Genomic DNA, 21,750 nt, shown 5'->3' with positions numbered 1-21,750 from the left:
ATACCGCCTCTTCTGCGCTCCTTATACCCACACACCATTACCACAGCCACGCGCAGTAGCAGAATTCAGGGATGTTCTGAGCATCAGCAATTTATACGTTCTTCAGTCACAGACAAAAAATAAATGTTCTTTTAATACTTGCACTACATAAATATTATTCTACTATTAAATAAAATACTTTGCAGACAGCTGTCAAGCATACTCTATGCAAAGACTAAAAATGAAGGGAACGATGTGAAACCTACGCAACCTTAACGGTATTTATGTACGACATGATATACAGGTTAGCGCTACAATGATCTACTACTTATCAGCAAACACCTTCCATGATTCATCACATAGGTGGACAGAGCCGAATCCGCCCTTCACTTTCTTCTTGATCTTTATTATTCATCTGTCTTACTTTCTGCGTGTCACCTAATCAACACCCCGGGTACGAATGCCCTCTCTCACCTTCTCCTTGGTCCCGTCGCTGCGTTACTGAGGTGCCCCGCGGACCGTGGGGAGCACAGCCCCCGCCAGACTTGTGCCGTTACAGAACATCCTCAAAGACGCAAAACCACGCCTTCGGGAGGCTGAACGACTCGCCAGGTTTCACAGGAACTTTGCAGCAAAATCAGACAGCTGGATCTCAGTCTACTATTTTTATCAGAAGTATTCCTCTTCCAGTAACCCACTGCTATATTTATGGCATCTATAGATTTTCACAGCAAGCGAAGCAAGGCTGTTATGCAGATCAACCTCATTCATAATACGGCATACAACAAGGAATGCGGAACGCTCAAACAAATTATTCGGCTCCCAGTAGGTGCCAGAAAGGTCTGGCAAAGAGGATATGTAGTTATACAGGCTATACCTTAACCACACAGGTGAACACATCTGAATTCGGGGAGGCAACTCCACAACGTATAAAGTGTTCTTGTGACCCTCCTGCTTCCCCGATATACTGTATTTACTTAAATAAAAGGAAGATTTTCTCACTTTCCTCTTTCCTCACCAAAAACCCTCAAATACCCCAGACACCAGCCTGATTTATATTCATGCTATCCTACATCAAGTGCCAATGAGATATCAAAGCAAGTGTGAGACAAGGGGAAAGGCCAAGCTAAACACACACCTCGTACGCTCGCCCTCCATCCCATCCACCCTCCATCCCAGCACGCACCAGCACAGACAACAGCAGGCACAGCGGGAAGCGCTGTCCTGCTGCTCCAGTGCCGGACCACGCTGACCTGTGGGACTGCAACCACGCGTCAGCCTGTTTGTACCGCTATGGTACAAACCCTTTGGCCTCGAGCATGGAAGATGCTGAGTGCAGGTTACCTTACTTGTGGGAAGACACAGTTATTTTGGATTGAATTTTCTGGTTGGTTTTAATCATGTACAGTTGAAGTTGACAAAACCCCTCCCTGTCACTGCCCTGGGAAAGGCGGCTCGTCACCGCACGCCGGCCGCGGTTCACTTTCACGCCTGCCAGCAGCGGGGCAGCACCCCTAAGCCTGCACTCCGCTGCGCCCCAGCCCTCCGCTCTGCTCCTCGTCTCACCTGCAGGCTCCTTGAACGTTTTGTGGTGGAACTACAGACTTCGCTTGGTACAGCGAAACTACTGACAACAGGCACGTTTCCATGCGCCGTGTCTCTCCCTGTAAGGGCTTACAGACACCAGGTTAAAAACTTACAGCTCCACCAAACACTGTCTGGTTACCACCAGCCCATCTTCGACGTACGGACGCTTGTTCCTAAAACTGCAAGCTGACGCCACCTCTTCATGCCGTGCTACAACCAGTCGAAGTACGAGAAATATTTTCCTCTCAGAAAATGTTGATATTTGTCTTTCATGCTACAAAATATAGCACATATAGCACACATAGAAATTTGCTCAGGGACCTCTAAATAAGCCAGAATAAAGCGTAAAAATTGGAGAAGACTGTAAGCAACTAAAAATGTTCTGTTACAGGAAAGAGCTACAATTCTGAAATTCTACCGATGTCAATGGAATAATTTTAAGAATCCTTCAGCTAAAAGCAGCTCTAAGTTCTCCACAAAACTCTCAAGCCAATTCCTGCAAGGTTATTTTGCTCTCTAAATTATAAAAGTAAAAAGTGAAAACACAGGAAAAAGGTTTTCTCGCCCTACTCTGCAAAGCTGTAGCTTGGTTTTTTTTAAGAAGAAAATATGCTTAAATTGCCTGTCCTCCTTAAGGAAGTAATAAACAATGAAAGCTCTATTCAAGGTAAGCAAAAATATTCCAAACAAAGATGCAACTTCTGGAGGGTACACCCTGGATCTAAAACAATTACTAATAATCTCAGAATACAGAGGCCAGAAGAATTATAGCATTACAGGTCATCTTATCACTCAAGGGCTTCCATAGTCATTGGACTTAAACACCTCTCTGACTGTAGCTCTTTAAAGTGGTCTTAAAAACTAATGAAAAAAATGGGCAGATTAGAATAAAAAATTGATTCCCCCACGCCATGTCATATAAGCTGGAATAGGACGGTGAGAACATATTTCAAAATTTATGATTTGGGTTATATTAAATAATCTACAGGTAACTTCTGCCTGCAATTGCAGAAGAAATGCTTCTGGTTATCTACATTTGCAGCGGTACAAATAATCAAAACCCTTGAATGCCAGGCAGGCTCCTGTGCACGCAGGATAAAGGAAAGGGAACCGCAATATACGAAAATTCACGTTTATGTTTCAACAAAAGCTCAAGTGCATTTAAGAATGAACACTTATCTAGAGAAGCTGTCACTCATGCTCTGGGTCCTACCATTAAAAAGCAAATAATCATTTAAAGAGGCGCTCTTTCACAAGTGAAACTGGAATTTGAAAGTTATGATGAGAAAACACTGCATTACACACAACTTCCAGCAAATTATTTGTCAGTTTTCAATCCTGTAAATCAATCTGGCAGTAGCTATGCATTTCTATGTTTATGAACGGCTTGGAGTTTGGCTGTATTCTTGTTGTCGTACTAATCAGGATGCAAATTACACCAACCCCAATATTTTAATTATTGAGCTTTAGGGAAGGAGGGAGAGAATGTTGGAATATGTATGGAAGCTGTATGCTCTCCCCTGTTTGTTTCCTGATCTTGTCAAATCTTCATTTAATTGTAAATAAGATGATTCTCAGCTAACCTGAGCTATCTCGCACCAAGATTTTAAGCAAATAAGTATAAAAAACCGCAGAGATTATAAATTAGGGCAGACAAATCTGTATCTAGACTCATGCCTGCAAAGAGCATTCTATCAATATAGTGAAATGCTAATCTCCTAATTAACAACCTAATTAGGTAATTATGGCTTTGCAGAGGGATGCCTAAATGAAATATGACAACATGGTCACCTCTTTATATGGCACCTGTGGGCCTTTTCAGCTGTCACTGCAAAGAGTGCAATATCAATTTGAACAGATGACAAAGTGTTGTCATTTTTCATTCTGATACTGTACTGAATGGTTTGGATAGAAGCAGTTTAGAGAAGCGGCATCTTGCCTGGGTTTTGCCTCATCTAAATATGTGCAAACACTTTGCTTAATTTTTAATGTCTATGATTACGCTTATTTTTCCATACCGGCTAGCAAGCGCTCCCGAACACGCCCATTAGATCTGCGGTGTCGTGTTGTGATGACCCGCCACACAGGAATCCCTACCACCCCGTTTCACAGCCTGTCCTCATGAGAATTCACTATCCAGAAAAAATGCAAGGATTTGAGCTCATCTTTAAGGCTTAACTGCCAATTTTAAAATTACAAAACAAAAACAGCGTGCCTTTTAAATAACATGTTACGATTTTGGTTTATATTCCTGACAAACACTCTTTTCCAGAAATGGGGAACGGCAGACGCTGTCCGTGCGCGGGTGAAGCTGACTGCGCTTCTGCTTGCACACAGACCTGGAAAGGAACACACTCAACGATTCAACTTCCAACTTTTACATGGAACCATTATTTTTCACTCCTACGCCTATAACACTATGAAGGCAATTTGCTAAGCTTTAACATTCCTACAAAGAACAAATAACATACCTATTTGCGAAAAGGAAGGTAAAAGCGTCGGCTCGGACCGCTCAAACATTAGAGCTTCTATTTTGGCTCTTCTCATTGTGGTACTCAAGAGCCTAAATAAGCCCCATAAATTTTACAAACACCTGTACAACCTTCAATCTTAAAAAAAAAAAAGCAAAACGCACACCAGAAAGCTTCAACTTTTTACCTTTTTTTGCCTGTATAGCATGGAGCGAGACGCCGCATTGTTTGGGTTTTCCTGAGCCAGACTCGCTGGCTATGCCTACACTGCGATTAGCGAGCGAGCCTGGAAGTACGGCACTATTCATACATTGCCCATACGGCTGCTTTGCAAAGCCTGCCCCGACGTGCTGAAGTCAAACTCGGCTGAAAGGTGTTTCAAGGACGTGAAAGTCCGCAGCCTTCAAGAGCCCTGGGAGGGCCCGGGACGAAGTCTTGGCACTTGCTGTAGCTACAGCCGGCGGGATCTCGGGAACAGCCTCCGCGCAGCACCGCGGGAGCGCCACAGACGTGCCTGCTGGGCGCCGACACTGACGGGCAGTTGGGTTCATCCAGCGTTTGTGTATTAAACAGAAGCGCATACCAAAACAAACAGTTCTGTGTTTGTCATTTTTTCCCCATTTGTTGCCATTCCACTTCTGATTGCATGAAAATATTTTTATTGCATAAAAAGGATGATCGCAATCTTATTTGTTTATAATATAACAGGCTGCAAGCTGCTTCTGACTTCACAAATGCTCATAAGGATAACACCTACTTAAAAAACTCGCGAGACTTCAACCCCCTTTGGGACTCTACATCAAATGTAACTGGACAGATTCACGTTCCTTCAACAACAGATGAATCTCCCTTTCCTCTGGCTTTTAATTTTTGTCTTGACAGATTTTTGGTCCGTCTCCTTCAAGAACACACAAAACATATTCAAGGAGCTTCATCCTGCTTTCAGAATAACTGATTTAGGTACAGTAGTTCTCGAGCGGTAAGGAAGCAAGGCGGGGATTACCCTTGTGCTGTCTTGTGTAAGAAACTGAGCTTATGGGCAATGAATAGCTAGATAGCATGGTTTAATAGAGCTGCTCAGCAGACACCCCCCCCCCCAATTAATACTAAAACGCATCCTGGGGTCTTTGCTAGGTCTGTCTAACAGAAAAGCCCTCGATCAGTCATGTCTGACACACGGAGCTCTGCTGCTGGCAACACCTAAGCCAGCAAACCCACTGCGAGGCACATCTCAAGCCCATGGCAGTGTCACACCCACGAACCACCACGACACTAACAATACAAATAGTCTGCAGCGCTGATGCCCCTGCAGCGGCATTCGGGGTGCTGCCCGGGCCAGCGCTGCTACGCTTCGGCTTCCGCACGCCCGCTCCCCAGCGCTCGCAGCCTGTCCCTCCAGCAGCCACCGGGAGAACCGCAGAAAGCCCGAGCTCTCCCTCCCCGCACTCAGGAGGCACCACTCGTCCATCTCCCGAGCACAGGGTCAAACAGAGCTGCCACGGGGTGACCTGCTGGTCCCATGCGGGCTCTCAGGGGGCGCGGCCGCATCCTGTTTGTTTGCTGTCCTGTCTGTTAATGTAACGGGCCTTTCAACGCAGAGGCCTGTTTCTCACACTCACAGCTCGGGAAGTTTGGGAAAATCTGTGCTACAGAGTGCACAACACACGGATCATTCTGCCAAGCTGCTTCACCTGCTGAGGCCTTTGCCGATCACCAGGGAAACCTCCAGCAGAACTCAGCCGTTAGACACATTTGTTACTGGTTGCAACTGGGTGAAACAGTTAAACCCATAAAGAGATGACGAAAGGGTGTACGAAGAAAGACCTGAAACATAATTAAGAAAGAAATGTACTGAATTGGTTCCAATTCACTGCTTCAGTTATTTCTGTACGTGTCTATATGTAGACAATGATCTCATTTTTTTTTAATCTAACCCAAAAAAGCGTCCATGAACAGATCTGCTCTGAATTTGAAGGAAATAACGGAGAGAGTTTAATTCCCAACCTTGCCTCCACCCAATAATCCCCTGAAACCTGAAGTAATGTAGAACGTACTCAGAAAATCCAAGCTTGGCTCTAGCATTTCTCATTCTGACGATCACTGAGCGTCCACTAACACTGAAATCAACTCTTATTGTTGCATGTCCTCGAAAGCACGTCTCGCTCCCTCGCCGATACGCCTGCGGTGCGAACGCCCGCGCTCGCCGCGCACACGGACAAACGACAGCGCGACCCAGCATCGCCCAGGTGTGACGGGGCGGAAAGCCCACCCGAGCGGCGGGAGCGGCCAGGGGCCGCGGTTACGAGGTGGGCAGCCGGTGGCCGGGGTGAGGCGGCGGCACCGGGCCGGAGCAGAGCCCAGGTCACGCCGGGCCCCTCCCGTCGAGCCGGCGCGTTCCCAGCGCGGCCCCGGACGCCCCTCACCCGCCGCGGGCTTCGCCGCGCGCCGCGCACCGCCCTCACCCGCTTCTCCCTGCGAGCTTTGCTGCCCGGCGCCCGCCGGCCCCGCTCCCGCCTCGCCCCCGGAGCGGCGGCGGCCGGAGCTCTCGGAGCTCCCGGGGCAGCGGGCAGGCCTGGCGCCGCCGCTCCGGGGGCCGCGGGTGCTGTCCCTCCCAGGCCCGGGGCTCCCGCCTCGCCGAGACAGGGGACGGCGTCCCGCGGGCTTTCACTTGAAGAAACACAGGCGGGGCGGCAGCGCGAGGCGCCGGTGCCCCGGCCGGCAAGCGGCACCCCCCGGAGAGCCACCGGGCGAGCAGCCGGGCCCCGGCCCGCCCCTCCGCGACACGCACCGGGGCGAGGAGCCCCCCACGACTCCGCACTTACAGGCTGGGCCGCCGCTCCGTCGGGCCGCGCCGCGCCGGGCCGGGCCGGGCCGGGCCGGGCGCCGCCGCCTCCGCCGCCGGCGGGCCGGGGCAGCCGCTGCCGGGGCCGCCGCGGGACGGGGAGCGCTGGGCCGCGCCGCGACCCGGAAGCACCGCCCCCGGAAGTGCGGCGGCGGGGCCGCGCGCATGCGGGCGGCGCAAGGGCCGGGAGCGGAGCGGGGCCGAGCGGGGCGGCGGGGACCCGGCCCGGCCCCCGGCCCGCAGCGGCTGCAGGGCGGCCCCGCCCCGCCTCACCCGCGGCCAGGCGGCGGCTCCGGGGCGGTGCTCGGTGCCTCACGGCGCGCCTCGCCCAGCGGCGGCCCCGGGGCGGCCCGGCGGGAGCGCCGCACCTCATGACGGGGCGCCCCGCTGGGCACGGTCGGTAACAAACCTTCCGTGGAAACGTGATAAAAGCTCCTCAGAAACGCCTTTTTGAGTTTTAATGAAGAAACCCGCAGTAGCCGCCACGTGAGCCGTGGTGCGCGTTGCAAGTGCAGAAGCAGGGTGCTGTCTGAGGTCCCGCCGGCTTTATTCCCAAATTCACCAGGTTTCCCTTGTTTGGCACGTTGTGGGACTGTATCTGTGGGTCTGAACCAAACCCTCCACACAGCGGTGGGTGTGCAGGCTTAAGCAAAAGTAACTTGCAAGAGTAATGAACCACGCTGGCAGTGGTTAAAGCCCTGAGAAGCGTCCCACGGGGTTAGAGCGGCGCTCACACCAGCACCCCGCCTGGCTCACCTGTGGTCTCAGCACGGAGGATGGCAGGTGCTGCGTGGAGCGAGCAGGTGAGCCCAGCCACCCTCCGCTCACCTCACACCGCCTCCTCGCCCAGGCTGGAGCCGTTCCTGGGTGCTGCCAGGGCTTGCTTCCTGGTCGGTGTCTGTCGGGGGCCTCTCGGCTATGCATTTGTGTCAGCCTGTTTTGGACTCGCTGGTGAGGTCTGCCTCTGCCACCTCCTGTGGAAATAACGGGGCGATATGTGTTAATTCCTCAGCAAACCCCAACTTCGTGGTCTCTCAACAGCTGTCCAACAAAAAGCACATTTAAAAGGGACGGTGCAGGACGGTGACAAGCACGGCCCAGAGTGCCGCCGGAGGCCCCTGAGCAGGGACGAGCGTGTGATGCTGCAAAGGGCAGGTGTGCACGGCTGGCGGCCGCGGCCGAGTGAAGGCAGGGCACTGGAGCTGCTCCAGCAAGTGGCAGGTCATGAGCAGCACGAGGCCACGACCAGGAGGCACAGCGGAGCGCAGAGAGCCCTTCTCCAGCAGCCATCTCATGCTGTAATTACTCAACTCAGCCTCATAAACCAGTAGAAAAAAATAACCCAGAGGAGCAGCTTCCCGCTGATGTGGCGAGGCGAGCGGGTCGCCGTGGGGTGAGGGGAGCACCGGAGCTGGCGGAGGGAGGGAAGGACGGGAGCGCCATCCCGTTAGTTTCAGTGCCAGGAGGGCGTTAGAACTGCTCATCTCTCCCGTGAAACTTTGCCCTCAGTGGGCACATGCAAACTGATCTGCGAAATAGTCAGAGGAATAGTGATAAAAAAGATCTTTGGAGTAGCATTCTTAATAAAGCTGGCTGAGACTAAGAGCATGTTTGCTCAGCCCAGAGATGGTACAGTAATCAAGATGGACAGTAACTGAAATTTGCACGAACACGCCAGTTGCTTGGAGGGACGGTAAAAGCGTAGTTACGTTAACCAGCAGTAACCCGCAACATTTAAAACAATGTAACCCCAGTGAGAGGCGGTTAAGGGTTCCAAATCAAAGAGATGACATCCAAGTTACGGTCCTGAGTGAAGGTACGATGATGGTGATGTCAACCGTGATTGAGAGAAGAGGCAAGCGGAAGCCAAGGAGAGAGATTAAGAGCTCCGTTTTAGCCACGCTGAGTCAAGAGTTGTCAGCCATACATCCACAAAATGTCACAGACGAGGATGAGATTTTAGTTTGGACATGACTTCTTTCAACTGAAACTGTCCATCACGGGTAAAGTATATACAACAAATTAAGTACTGCTTTAATTCCTACCGTGGCTCTTCAACAGCGTGATACAGGTGGCTTTTGCTGCCTTGCGAGGTCTCTCTAGCAATAGTTTTGTCACACACTACTTAAAACATGAGGAAAATTGATCAAAATTAAACCAAGTTCCCCTCCGTGTTCACTTGGGGCAGAGGTTACACGCCAGGACAATTCAGGGGTGGGGGGTGGCCATGATCTAAACAGAACCCCTTCATAGAATGAAGTCTTAATTATGCTCAATACATGCTTTTTTTTCCCCCCTCTTCACACTTTCGGCCGTCTGTGCATACATGCAAAAAAAGGGAGTTGAAATAAAAACCTTGGTTCCGAAGCGGCACCCTCTAAAGCCCAGCTCCTTGAGCCAGGAACCCCTTGAAGGCTCCCGCCTCGGGACAGGCCTTGTGCGCCGGGAGGGCGCTCGGGGCACGGCGGGCTGAGGACAACGGGCGGCCCGCCTCACAGCGGGGCCGGGGCCGCGCCATCCCGCGGCCCGCCTCCGCCGCACGGCCGCGGCTCCCGGGCTCGGGGCCGCCCCAGGCCGAGGCCGGCGGGGACACGGCGCAGGGAGGCGAGGCCTCGGCCCCGGGGTTACCATAGCAACGGAGGGGCGGGGCCGCAGCGGCGGTCGCCCCGCCACGTGACCGTTCGAACGGCCCAATCAGAAGTTTCTCAGCTGGGGGGCGGGGCCTGCGCGGGGGCAGGCGGGCGCGGCACCGCCCCGCGCTCGCCGAGTGGCCGGCGCCGCCGTCGCCTCCCGCCCCCCGCGCGCGGCGATTGGCCGCCGCGCCCGCCGCTCCCGGCCGAGGCCGCCCCCCCCCATCCCCGGCGCGGTGGGGGGTGGGTCTCCTCCGCCGCCCCCGCCGCCGCCGCCGCCGCCGCTATGCCCGGCGGGAGGGCGACCCCGGCGAGCCGGACCCCGTGAGGCGGGCGGCCCCGGGCGGGGCGGCCCGGCGGCGGCGACGGCGGCGGCCCCGCCCGGCGGGGAGGGGCGGGGCGGGGCGCGGGGAGGGGCGGCGCGGCGTCCCGCGGGAGGGGCGGGGCGGGGCGGGGCCGGGGGCGGCGCGCGGCGGGCTCCGCGTCCCTCTCGCGCGCGGCCGCTCTCCTCCTTCACAGGGTGACACGTCTGCGGTGAGTGAGTGGCGTTGGCAGGCTGTCAATCCCTCACCGGAGCGGCCATCAAACAACATAAAACACACACAGGCACCGGGCGGCGGGGCTCATAAATTCCGGCGGGCTGATATTTTTGCACATTGCTTTGCAGAGAGTGTGTAATTAATTTTTTTACAGTTCTTTCCCCGTTATTTCCGCTCTTTTCTTTGCACAAGTTCAAACTTTTGATTGCTGCTGTTTTACCCCCCCTTGCACAGACTCGGGATCATTTGTTATTTTTGGGGGGGGGGAGGGCGATTAATTTTTTTTTTTCCCCCTGTGATTGTGTTTTCTTGGCTTTTTTTTATGTTGCAATTTGGGGGTGGGGGTGTTCGCCTGGTTTGTTGTGGTTTTTGCTGTTTGCCACCCTCCTAACTTCTTAAGGATTTGAAAGCGAGGTGTTTTTTTTGCTTTTGTATTATTTTTTTTTTTAATTTTGCCTTTTTGCAAAGAAGATTTTTGGACAAGTGGGGAAAGGCATAAAAAGCAACAATAAAAATTTAAAAAAACAGGGGAGGAAAAAAAACCCAAAACTAACCCCAAACCAAACAAGCTTTGGAGGAAGATTGTACCAAGAAAAGAAAACTGCAAAGAAACCTTATCGAGTCATTTATCCGAGCCACAAATATGATGATGATGAAAGAAGATTGTAACTAAAGAAGAGAGTGATTTACTGCACGGGGAAGGAGAAGAGAGTGGAATAAACAGCTGAGATCCGGTCAAACACAAATACCGATTTTTTTGTTGTTGTCGGTGTCTCGCCTGGCGTTCCTCCCCTCCGCCCCCGCTGCCCCGGTCGCGGTGTGCGTGTGCCGGAGCGGGGCCGGGAGCGCGGAGCCGGGACTGAGCCGAGCCGGGGCCGAGCGGAGCCCGGGGCCGAGCGGAGCCGCCGCCCCCACGCCCGGCCGGGCCGCGGCCGGAGGCGATGGACGATCAGTCCCGGATGCTGCAGACCCTGGCCGGCGTGAACCTGGCCGGCCACTCGGTGCAGGGGGGCATGGCCCTGCCGCCTCCCCACGGGCACGACGGGGCAGACGGCGACGGCAGGAAGCAGGACATCGGCGACATCCTCCATCAGATCATGACCATCACTGACCAAAGCCTGGATGAGGCACAAGCAAAGTTGGTTTCGTCTAATTAAACCTTGTCTCTTTTTCTTTTTTTTTTTCTTTTTTTTTTTTTTTTTTTGGTGTGTGTGCGTGTGGTTTTTGTTTCTCTCCCTCCTGCTCCTCTGCGGGGACCCGGAGTCTCGCAATTAGAGCAACTTCTCGGTGCCGTAGGAGAAATTGCAAGCGGCCAGGGCAGAGCCAAAGTTGCTATTTAATGATTTAAAAAAAAAAATATATAAAATAAATAAGTATGCGACGCCTAAGCCGCCGCTGCGGAGCGCGGGAGGCTGTGGCTGCTCCCTGGTCCCTTGGACACTGTCCGGCGGACACCGGCCTTGGAGCCGCCGTCTGTCCGTCCGTCCGCCCGTCCGTCGGGCGGCTCCGCGCTCCCCCTCAGAGCGCAACTTTTTTTTTTCCTTCTTTTTTTCCCTCCCTTCCTTTCTTTCCCTCCTTGCCTCCCTGCCCCCGAAGTGGCGGCGGATGAATTACAAACCTGACAAGATATTGCTGAGGGGAGGGGGGCGGGGGGGTGGGGGGGAGAGAGCAAACCATGGGTGTTTTAAATCACAATAAATAAAAAAAACAAAGAATATTAACTCTGGAAGCCCCCCCCCCTCAAATCTCCTTAATAAATCAGTTGTAATATCGCAGGACGAATCGTACTGGAGACGGGGGGGGTGTGTGTGATTTATGCCCCTCGTTCGGGCGGCATTTGCACAAAGATAATTCGGTGTAAAAGTCAAGAGGGAAAAGAGGGAAGGAGAGACCCGGCCCCGCGGCCCCCTCCTCCGCCCGCGGCCCCGCGGCCCGGCGGGCAAGGGAAGGGGAGGGAGGGTGTTACGAGGAGACGGGGATCCTTCTCGGGGAAGGCGCCATGTTGCTAAAACGCCGCGTTAACCGCTATGTACTCTCTGCTCTCTTTCAGAAAACACGCACTGAACTGCCACAGGATGAAACCCGCCTTGTTCAGTGTCCTCTGCGAGATCAAGGAGAAAACAGGTAAGGGCCGCCCGCGCCGCCGCCGCCGCAGCCATCTTGATCCCTCCCTTCCTTCCACACGCCGCTGCCCGCCGGCGGGGACGGGGACGGTGCCGGCCCGCCGCCGCCCCTCACGCCGCCGGAGCGGGGGGACGGGCACGGCCGGCCCGGCGGGGGGTGCCGGCCCGCCCGGCCGAGCTGAGGAGCCCGCCGGCCCTGCCCGCCGGCGGCCGGCTCAGGCTGCCCGGCTGCGAAATGGCGCGGTGGAGAATCCCCCGCCGCTCTCCTCACAGCTCCGGAGCTGCCCCGCTGCCGCCCGCGCTGCCTTTTCAACCGGCAGGACACTTCGCGAAAAATACTTGTCAGATCTGTGTTACACCATTTTTTTCTCTCGTCCTCTCCCCGGGACGCGTAGCACGCAGCGGGGACGATAAACTCTGTGAGGGTGCGCGCTGCCCAGCTTTGGGGAGAGCGGAGCTGGACCCTGTCAGCAGAGCAGGGGAAGGAGACTTGCAGAGAGACCCCGAGGAGTGCCAAGTGATGGATGCCTTGACCCCAGATTTGTGCAGGCAACAGCGAAGCTTGAGTTGCTCTTGGGCGATAGTGTTCCAAATGCCAAAAATTTTCATCTCAAAAGTACAAAAAAATATTTTTTTCTACATTAATGTGGCACTGCTAAACTCCATGGGTTTTTTTAGAGGCATTTCAGGGGATTTTTTTGCAATTTTTTCGCATCACTGAATTTACAGAGGTTTTTTTTTTTAAATAAGAAAATTTGCAAAGTAGTCTGCTTTGTATTGTGAGAACAAGAACATTTATGACCTGGCTTTAAAAATAAATGCGTGCATTGGCTGGCTTTTCAACTATATTTGATATTCAGTCACGTTCCCCTTAATTGCACGCTGAAAAAATAAAGACTGTAGATGAAAACAACAAACGTGAAATCATTGCAAATCTCAGCTGAGAAGCCCAAAAGTGCACAGTTCTCAGTAAATTATGGTGCTTTACGTCCAAGGGTTTCTTTGCTACCGGGGATCCACTTCAGTTTCTGCTGACAGCTAAGCACTAGGGTATTGACTGTGTTGTGAATATTAAGATTGATTCTGCTTTATATTGCATTATATTACCCGGGATAAGGGGAATGATCCCCCTTCCGCCCTCCCTCCCCACCTACCTACGTTGTGCCTCGATCAGCTCGTAACCCCTTTCCGTCCTTCTTTGGCTTCTGTTTGGTTTCTGCCTTGCCCTAAACTTTTTGCCTGTCCTGCTCCGGGAGCCAGCCAAGCAACCTGTCCTCGATGTTCAGACATTTTGCGGCCGGCAGATTTCAATTAAGGAGGCAGGCGTAGGTCCTGCGATCACTTTATTTGCAGAGGGCTTAGCCTCGCTGTTTTGAAAGGAAAGTATAGTCAGCCACATGTCAGAGGTGAGCTGTGAAGAAAAACCCAAGTCCGTTCAGCGGCGGGGATTACTGGCAGAGGTTGTTTGGTGAGGCCACCGCCGGCTCGGAGGCGAGAGGGAACCTGACAAGAGACTTTGTGGTCTGAAACGTTTCGGGGTGTTTCGGTGATAACCTGCAAGTTGGGATCCTGCCTTTGTGCTGCAAGTAGTCGAGCCAAGTTTGCAAGTTATCTCTTTTGTGAAATCCCTGAGAACCAACAAAGAGTGAAGGCGTCCGCCTGCCCAAAGGCAAGATCCTGCCAGCCCCGGCAGCACGGGAGGGACAGGATTAATGCACCGGGTGATTGATGGGAGATGAATCCACACCCCCACCAAAAACTGTTCCCGGAGGGGGACCTTCACTCAGGGTCTCCCAGTTGAGGCAAAATGTCTCTGTAGGCTTTAGTTAGGGTGCTAAAGCAAAGAAAACGTGGAGATAAATTCTGGCGTATTTTCTGGAAGCTGTTTTCGTAGGAAATGGCTCTAACAATTCTGAACTGGAAGGATGAACAGTCTGAGACGCAATTAAAGCAGAGGTTCCCCCCCCGCCTTTCCCCCGGGTACTCTGCATTGTCTTGTGGTCCGAGTAGTTAAATCCGCCTGCAACTGGGTCGGGCGCCGGTATTTAATTCTCTTTAATCAGAACCAAAGTTTACCTTGGTGTTGGCAGTGGGAATTGCCGTGATGGCTTTATCGCTACCTTCTTCTGTGAGAAGGACAAGAGGTGAGGAGGGAGACCGTAGCCTATACATAAAGCGTAATTGCAGTCATGTCTCTTCTGAAATAAGTAATGTAATATTGAAGTCATTTCTGTATTGAATTATGTATTTTTTTTATATTTTAGTAGTTTTCAGTACAGTCAGCAAGGACTTTGTGAGGCTGGTCGTGAGAGAACACGTAGAGGAATCCTCAGTTTAAGTAGAGCAACTCTATCCCTCTCCCGCAAGGGTTAATGAATGCATCACATTTTTAAAAGCCTCTCTCTCTCTCTCACTTAGGGTTAGGAGCTGAAGATTCCTCCCCCCCCCCCGTGAGGTATTTACCACGTACAAAGCAAATCACTGAGCTTACTGAATTTAGCCTGACATTTCTTTTTTAACATTTTAACATTTAAAAAAAAGTGCTGCATAATACATTTAAGAGCTTTATGGATATTAATAGATACATGCATTCTTAGAGGCAACCACAAGGTAGCATGGTTTTCATAAAGAAACTGCCACTTACTTCTTTAATTAGTTCAAAGAAAAAATGATACCCAAAGTTCTATAGAAGCCCCTCCAATAAAATACGAAGACAAGCGAGAGCCTGTTGATGCTGCTTTGCTGTGTTTTACCCGTTCTCTGAGGTGTCGCTCGGAAGCGTTAAAGTTGCATTCTTGATGCGCGCTCACATCTGTTGCATACCTGTGTGACAGTCTGTCTCCTTACGCGTCTTCCAGCAGGAATCAAAAACTGATTTGCACCTTTGTTGGTTTTTTTTTTTTGATAGCTTGTTTTTACTGACTAAAAATCCTTCAGATTTGTAATTTGATTAAGCCTCCATTAGGATGTTGCTATACCTGAGGTACTGGTTATTCTCATGGAGATAGAAATGAAAACATATTAATTCTTACGGTCTTAAAATGGTTAGGGAATTGCAATTATTTCCCAATGGAATGACATATGATTAGGTCCTGGACTGTGTTGGTAGATGATTTGGTTTTTTTGCCTTTAAAAATAATTTGTATAGATAGGAACACAGGTTTATAAAAACGTCTGAATGCATGTGCATGTATGCGTACAGGTATACATCTATTTATTTATTTCTGTAAGTCCAACAGAAACAATGATAGCTGCCAACCAAAGCCTAATTTACTGTCACCACAAACCCTAAATAGCATTCATTTACTAGTAAAGCCTAATAGCATACATGATGGTTTGCCAGATTTGTGGCCTTTGTGAGGCTTATAAGCAGGACTGACTTGGGAAGATCATAAAACTTAATGAACTTCTCGACTGCAGGAGGTGTCCGCAGGGGAAGAGAAAGGCCTGCTTGGCTGGTTGGGCTGGTTGAACTATTTTTTATGTCTAAAGAGAGAGGAGGAAAATGTTCATTAAGAATGTTCTCCCCTTGTGCGGAGTTTTGTGTTAAAGAATGAAAAAAAAAAAAAGACGATGCGGAAACCAGAGGAATAGTGGCGTTAACCACGGGGTTAATTTCTTGCTGTTCGCCATGTAAGCTAAAACCTTTATTTTTATTGCTACAACTGTAAATAGCCATACGATGCCATTCCGATGATGAAAGGGCTGTATCGTGCCCTTACTTGCTGCAAAGCTCCTTATTGATGAAAATGGCCCGACTCTTTCAGGAACGCCCCTTGTCAATATGCTGCAAAATCTGTAAACCGCCTGCTAGGTAACTCGTTCGAGAAGGGCTTGCTTTTTGCCTCGTCTGCCTGCAGAATTTGAAAGCGTTAACCCCTTTCTTCACTCTGGTTATTCAGAAATTGGATCGGAGGACTTTTCCCTCGCACGGCACACATTTCAACTTCTCACTGTTTGTAAACTGTGGTTTAGTGCCAACAACTTGCAATAATACATAATGATAGGCAGTCCTGGCAATCCAGTCTGAACGTTCAGGGATTCAAATGGAACAATGAACTGGCCCTGATAGCATACGTATATACATGTGTATGTGTGCACCTATGTATGTTAGCTATTTTCTGCATATCAGCCGTGATGTTATTGTTATTCAGTTCAGCTATTTAAAATATCTACGTGCAGTCCTGGTGCTTTTTTCAAACGGCTAAATGCGTATTTTTAGTTTACCCTGACTACATACGGAAGCAAGCACTGTGTGTTTCTGTGCGTACATCTTTTCTTCAGTTTAAACTGGTTAGCTTTTGTATCCTTTCTCATGCTTCAGTATCCAAGATTCTTCACTGAACCATTGGTTATATTTTTGATTTTATTTTTTTTTTTTTAATTGTCAGCAAATGTATTACAAATGGTGACGTGCAGTAGAATGTTAGGTCATTTACACTGTCCTTATGGCAGGGACGTTGCTTTTCTTTGTAAATGTTCTACTAGGAAAAAAAAAAACGGAATAAAGTGTCTTGATTGTCATTTGATCATCTGTTTCAAACACATTCATTATCAAAATCCTATTTCTCTGGTGGATTTCTAACAGGGTACTTCTCTGGTTAAGGAAACGGGCGGCTTTGGTGATTATTTTCATGAGATAAATTCATGGTACTTTGTCTTACAGAACCTGTAACTACACCGTACCTTTAGCCCTTACCATTGTTAGTGCTCCGTGCTATATTTAAATAACAATCTTCATGTCGATTACCAGGATCAGTGTTTCCAGATATTTTTTCCACCCTCTTCACCCCCTCTGTGGAGGATAAATTTGGACCTGCTTGTCAATACTAATTTGACTAGGAGCAGGGATTTGTTTTATTTTATAGCTATTTTTCATGTCCTTAATTTTATTTTTGAATTTGACACATTTGCGTGCCTATCTGAAAATACTAAATTATGTGAGTTACTGTGTGGTGTATTTTAGGATGCTTGTTGTAAGTTAAGGAATTTTTGCATTCAGAGATAAATTATTATAATAGCGGGTAGTGAATGCAAAAGAGGTTTGGTTGTTTTTTTTTTTTTAACAGGATTTAACACATTTATCAAGCTTTATTCCTGCAGCTTTCAATGAAAAAGTTGTATGATATGGATATTATGCTGTCTTTTTTCAATTTAAATATTGATTTGTGTGAAACATTAATATAATGATATTTGCAGTCTACCGTAGACAAATATAAGCAGAATTAGACATACTAAATGGTTACAAATGTAACGCAGTATTTAAATACATACGAAGGCTATATTGATAATTATGTAGTAGAGCGCGAGAGAGTCCAGTTTGTATCTGTCCTCAATTTTTAGACTGTTTTTCAATTCCTGGCACATCACGCGTGTGATGGTTCGATGAATATTTTTATGAATAGCAGGCGTGCATACTGAATCCGTGTACGAGCGCGTCCAAATCAGCGGAGCCCCGAGCGGAGTTTTCCCGTCCTGGTATCATTGGTAGAATTAGATGTAGCTGTTTGTAGTCCACGAATTGACACCCTGAGAAGAATGCTTTGTTTGTTTTCTCAGCAGTCATGTTTAATGCTATTCGCTTATCAAGGTGATCAGCATGGTTCAGATAACACATGCCTGACACAGCCTGCCTTTTTTCACCATCATGTTGACCTTTTGTCACATTTGCTTTTCTCTCGTAGGCAATTCATGTCTTTAAGTATGAATGGAGTAAATAATTCACATCAATATTTAATATAAATTATTAAAGTTTCTGTCAGCTCTTATAGTTCATGCTTTTATAAAGTTGGAGTAGTTCATCAGCCAAACAGATGAATTGTGCTTCTCAGCTGGACATTAGAGCTCCTCCATAATGCTGTCTTTACAGTGGAAGTAAACAGGGAATTAAATGTGAAAGGAAAGGAAGCCTGGTACTTGAACTCCCTATATTTTTCAATAATGCACATTCTTTAGGAAGCTTCAAAGTACTAGATAAATATCCATCATAATTTATTCTGTTATTTCCATACTTTCCCCCCCCCCCTTCGTGTTGCAAACAGAAATGTAGAAAACCCCACTGACCCCGGCTTTTTCTTCTACTCTTTGTGGCTTGCCTTCCGTCAGTGCTCCAGCTCCCTTCTGGGGTTTGGGTGGGTGCACTAGTGTTGGGGTTTTTTGAGTTGGGGTTTTTTTTCACTTAATGTTCTTTTCTGTTTTTAAAGATTGATGGCGAGCACTAAGGCGATGAAGTTTCAGGGTTTTTTAGTCCTCGTTTAGAAATTAGAGTTTACATTTTGCAAAGCGACCTGGGATTGGAAGTAGATTCTGAAAATATTTTTTAAAGAAGAAACGGTGTGATGTCCGATGGTAACAGCTGAAACGTATTTCTTGCTTCAAGAACTGGATAAAAATAGCATGTTTTGCATATTGTAAAAATCATTATGCACTTACTTTAATTTTATCCTATTTTAGGTATTTTGCTTCAAATTCTTTTGTTAACGATCCGTTCAATGCATGTTGCTCAGTCATAAGAACTTGTAGCAATATATGAATCACTGACTATCATGCGTCCTACAAATCAATCACTTGGAAAGGGGGGTGGTTTTGTACCATGTGTTTACAGGTCAAAACCTTTTGCTATACTTAAGTCATGCATCAACGTTCAAAGCTAATCTCTCATGCCTCATTGTCCAGCAGGTGGCTTTTCCATATATTTTTAAAATTTTAAATTATTTATTGTAAGTGGAAAATGGAATTTAATGTTCTCCTGATTGCTCTTTTTTAGAGCAACAACGGTTTTTCAGTATCTTCTGCTGTATATGATAGGGTCAATGAAAGCATCTAGAGATCTTCAAGTACACAATCTAAATTAAGATTCTAAACAGGCATTACAGATGCTGGTAACTTTGGCAATTATCATTTTGTTTGGTGAACAGTAGTAAAACAGTGTGCGGTAAAAGTGTTTAGAGAGAGAGGATAAATAAATTGAACAGTTTTGCAATGCAAAGTGGTTTGTGGTGTTTTTGAGGATTTCTTGGCTCTTGCTTAACTGCTATTGTGAAGCCTGGAGCAGATTTTCCCATTGCTAATGCCCTAGAAGTATTAATTCACTTTGATATGCTAATTAGAGGGCATTATGCAAGAAATGAGATTAAGTGGCAGCATGAAGCCATTTGCCTGTCAGTAAATTGAGAGCTTTAGCATCAGGAGGAGCTTTGTTTTTTCTGAGTTTCTCTTGGTTTTGCATATAAATAAAATTGATTGAAAGGTCTAGAGAAGCTTCTAGAACATTGGTGGTTCTTTTTCTCCTTCTATGATTATTTAAACTTCATGTTAAAGCCTTTCTCTGAATATTAATTGATCTAATGGGAGATACTGAACATGAAGAATTTCATTGTATTCTCAGTTACTGTATCTTAACAAAAGGAAAGTATTAGAATTCTTTGTGTCATCTGATTTTTGTGGTATTATTTTAGATATATCTTACAGCTTTGTATTGTAACCTCCCTGGCTGCTAACCGCTCCTGCGCCGAGAACTGTATCTGCATGGAGGTATTTTTGCCAGTTCTGCTGGTTTTGGGACTGGGATAATGAGGGCCCGACCAGCTGAAGTCAAATGGTCAGCTCGGATTCCTCGCCGATGGGGCCCTGGACATTTATCACCCCCGCTCACTCGCAGCATTTCCCATCATTTCTTATGTAAATCACACGTATATTTTCCTTCATTTAGGGAGGAAGGGTTGTAATATTGACCATAGATTTTATTCAACTGCCAGAAACTGTGTTAAAGTAACATTAAGGGATTGACTTACAGCCATAAGAGCGAGGAAATTTGGAGTTAATAGTTAAACTCTGCCCTTAACTCAACTCATTGAACCTATTTATTAGAGCATATACGATACGTAAGATCACTGTGCCGAGACCTCTGCAGTATTAGGATGCTCTGGGATGACTCAAAGATGAGAGTTTCTGATGTTGTTCAAATTTTCCTGGTGGCTTTTTTTTGTGCGTGTGTGGTTTTTATTCAGCCTCAGAGTTGCTTTACTACAGTTTCGTGGTTAGTTTCCTTTTTATAATACTGTTTAAAAAAATATCAGAGAAGAGATTCTGGAAATTGAACAAAAATTTATCAAAAAATAAAACAAAACCAAACCGACCCAAGCCTCTCTAGTCCTCTTTGCCTGAGTGCCTGCAGAGTGTTGGCTCTTTGCGTGCCCATCTCTTCCACAGGCTGTTGTTGCAAAGTCGATCAGGGGAGTAGTGCTAGAGTGTGATGGTGCTTGTTATGAGCCCCAATAGTTATTTAAAAGAAAGGAAAAAGGATAAAAAAATGCCCCAGAGCTCTGTGCGGGGGCTGTTCATGGTAGATGCACATGGTCTCCCTGATCCTGGCAGCTGAAGTCTATCACTGTTGGGAAATTTTTAACATGAACCACATAAGACACAAACTGCCGCGGTTTCCCCGGAGCCACAGGGGTTTTCACGTCAGCGCAGGACAAGTGGCACGTGCGCTGCGGGTCCCTGCCCGCTCTCCCCTGCCCTCGGCACCCGCGGGAGCTGCCAGCCCTCTCCATCCGCCCTCCCGGCTCTTCATCAACAGAGTCCGTAGCGGGGTTTTCACTTAAAGCGTGGTGTCCCTGGTTGTCCTCAGTTCCCAAGAGCCCCTGCACCGGTTGGCCCAGAGAATCTGATCAGGAATTTATAACCCAGAAGCTTTGGTTACCATAGTGAACCATTTTGATACTGGGAAGAGCAACATAGCACCTGAAACTGCAAAATCAGGTCTTGTCACGGAAAGCAAAAAAGGCATCACTGGTCTCCAGCTGCCAGTTTTCAGTTTCACATTCTTGAACAAAAGAACTAAATAATGAAAATGTTCTGTGGCCAACCTTAACTCTCTCGATACCACTAGACCCCCGACGGCATTGTTTCGGGAGGAGTGGGTGCTGGAGGTGAAAGCCTGGTGTTTCTGGGTTTGACTCCTGATGCTGCTGTTGACTTGAGAAGAAAAAGCCTTCCTCCCACCCGAGCGAGGAGAGGTGCGGTGACCTCGGCGGGAGCAAGCCCGGGGCTCGGCCGCCGCCTTGCTGACGTGAATGCAAGAGCTCACTTTTCCTATCTTTAAAATGGGAATGTTATCCATCAGATTTTTTTTGGGGGGGTGAAGATTGTGTTATGTTGGTGCTATGTTTTGAAAAGGAATAAGTTTATCAAGTATTTGGGTATAACTAAAATTGTTACATAAGAAGTAATCTATGAGCACTTTATCTACTTTATTCCAATCGCGGCGAGCCTAAGTAGAGCCTCCCCTCTTGGAGATGAAGAGATTAGGCCTTCCTTAGACTTCTACTTTTCTTGCCTTTCATTAGGAATGTTTGTTTTCCTAATCCATGGTTAGACCTCTAGCAAAAGGGTTTTCTGGCTTGGTAGTCAGCGTGCTTGGTACGGAAAGGGACAGTTTGCTCACCGTAGAGGGGATTGCAGGCAGGATGTTCGCAGGCAGGATGGCAGACTTGAAAGGGCATTTAAAGCATGCTTTCACATATCTGCTGATTAAAGAAGGAAGTGTGCTTTTAGTGAGGTTTGTAATTACAGAAC

At 48.5% G+C, this 21,750-nt stretch overlaps 2 protein-coding genes and 2 long non-coding RNA genes across 13 annotated transcripts in view; 1 reads left to right on the top strand and 3 right to left on the bottom strand.

Moving 5' to 3' along the window:
• MAPKAP1 (MAPK associated protein 1) overlaps positions 1 to 6,980 on the bottom strand; it is a 106,351-nt gene extending 99,371 nt beyond the window's left edge. For 2 of the 3 annotated variants that reach the window (XM_064468385.1, XM_064468384.1), the window contains exon 1: positions 6,860 to 6,980. The gene's annotated coding sequence lies outside the window, so the exon portion shown is untranslated. The remainder of the gene's footprint in view (positions 1 to 6,859) is intronic. The other variant, XM_064468383.1, reaches the window with a different exon arrangement.
• Positions 6,981 to 7,307: 327 nt separating this feature from the next.
• On the bottom strand, positions 7,308 to 9,549 carry LOC135316205 (uncharacterized). Its single transcript, XR_010375638.1, has 2 exons — positions 9,235 to 9,549; positions 7,308 to 7,853 (listed from the first exon to the last, which is right to left on the bottom strand). It is a non-coding gene; the product is annotated as an uncharacterized LOC135316205 (long non-coding RNA).
• Positions 9,550 to 9,931: 382 nt separating this feature from the next.
• PBX3 (PBX homeobox 3) overlaps positions 9,932 to 21,750 on the top strand; it is a 114,012-nt gene continuing 102,193 nt past the window's right edge. For 6 of the 8 annotated variants that reach the window (XM_064469128.1, XM_064469123.1, XM_064469130.1 and 3 more), the window contains exons 1-2: positions 10,990 to 11,186; positions 12,099 to 12,172. In XM_064469128.1, the coding sequence (XP_064325198.1) occupies positions 10,990 to 11,186; positions 12,099 to 12,172 (271 nt within the window). Of the gene's footprint in view, positions 10,180 to 10,989; positions 11,187 to 12,098; positions 12,173 to 21,750 lie in introns of those variants that run through there. The other 2 variants (XM_064469127.1, XM_064469126.1) reach the window with 2 other exon arrangements.
• Positions 10,466 to 12,442, bottom strand: LOC135316252 (uncharacterized). Its single transcript, XR_010375674.1, has 2 exons — positions 12,135 to 12,442; positions 10,466 to 11,166 (listed from the first exon to the last, which is right to left on the bottom strand). It is a non-coding gene; the product is annotated as an uncharacterized LOC135316252 (long non-coding RNA).

The sequence above is a fragment of the Phalacrocorax carbo genome, chromosome 18, assembly GCF_963921805.1.
Source record: "Phalacrocorax carbo chromosome 18, bPhaCar2.1, whole genome shotgun sequence".
In the NCBI taxonomy this organism is placed as follows: Eukaryota; Metazoa; Chordata; class Aves; order Suliformes; family Phalacrocoracidae; genus Phalacrocorax; species Phalacrocorax carbo.
Note: the sequence above shows the minus strand (reverse complement) of the source record. Positions and strands in the feature narration are given on the sequence as shown.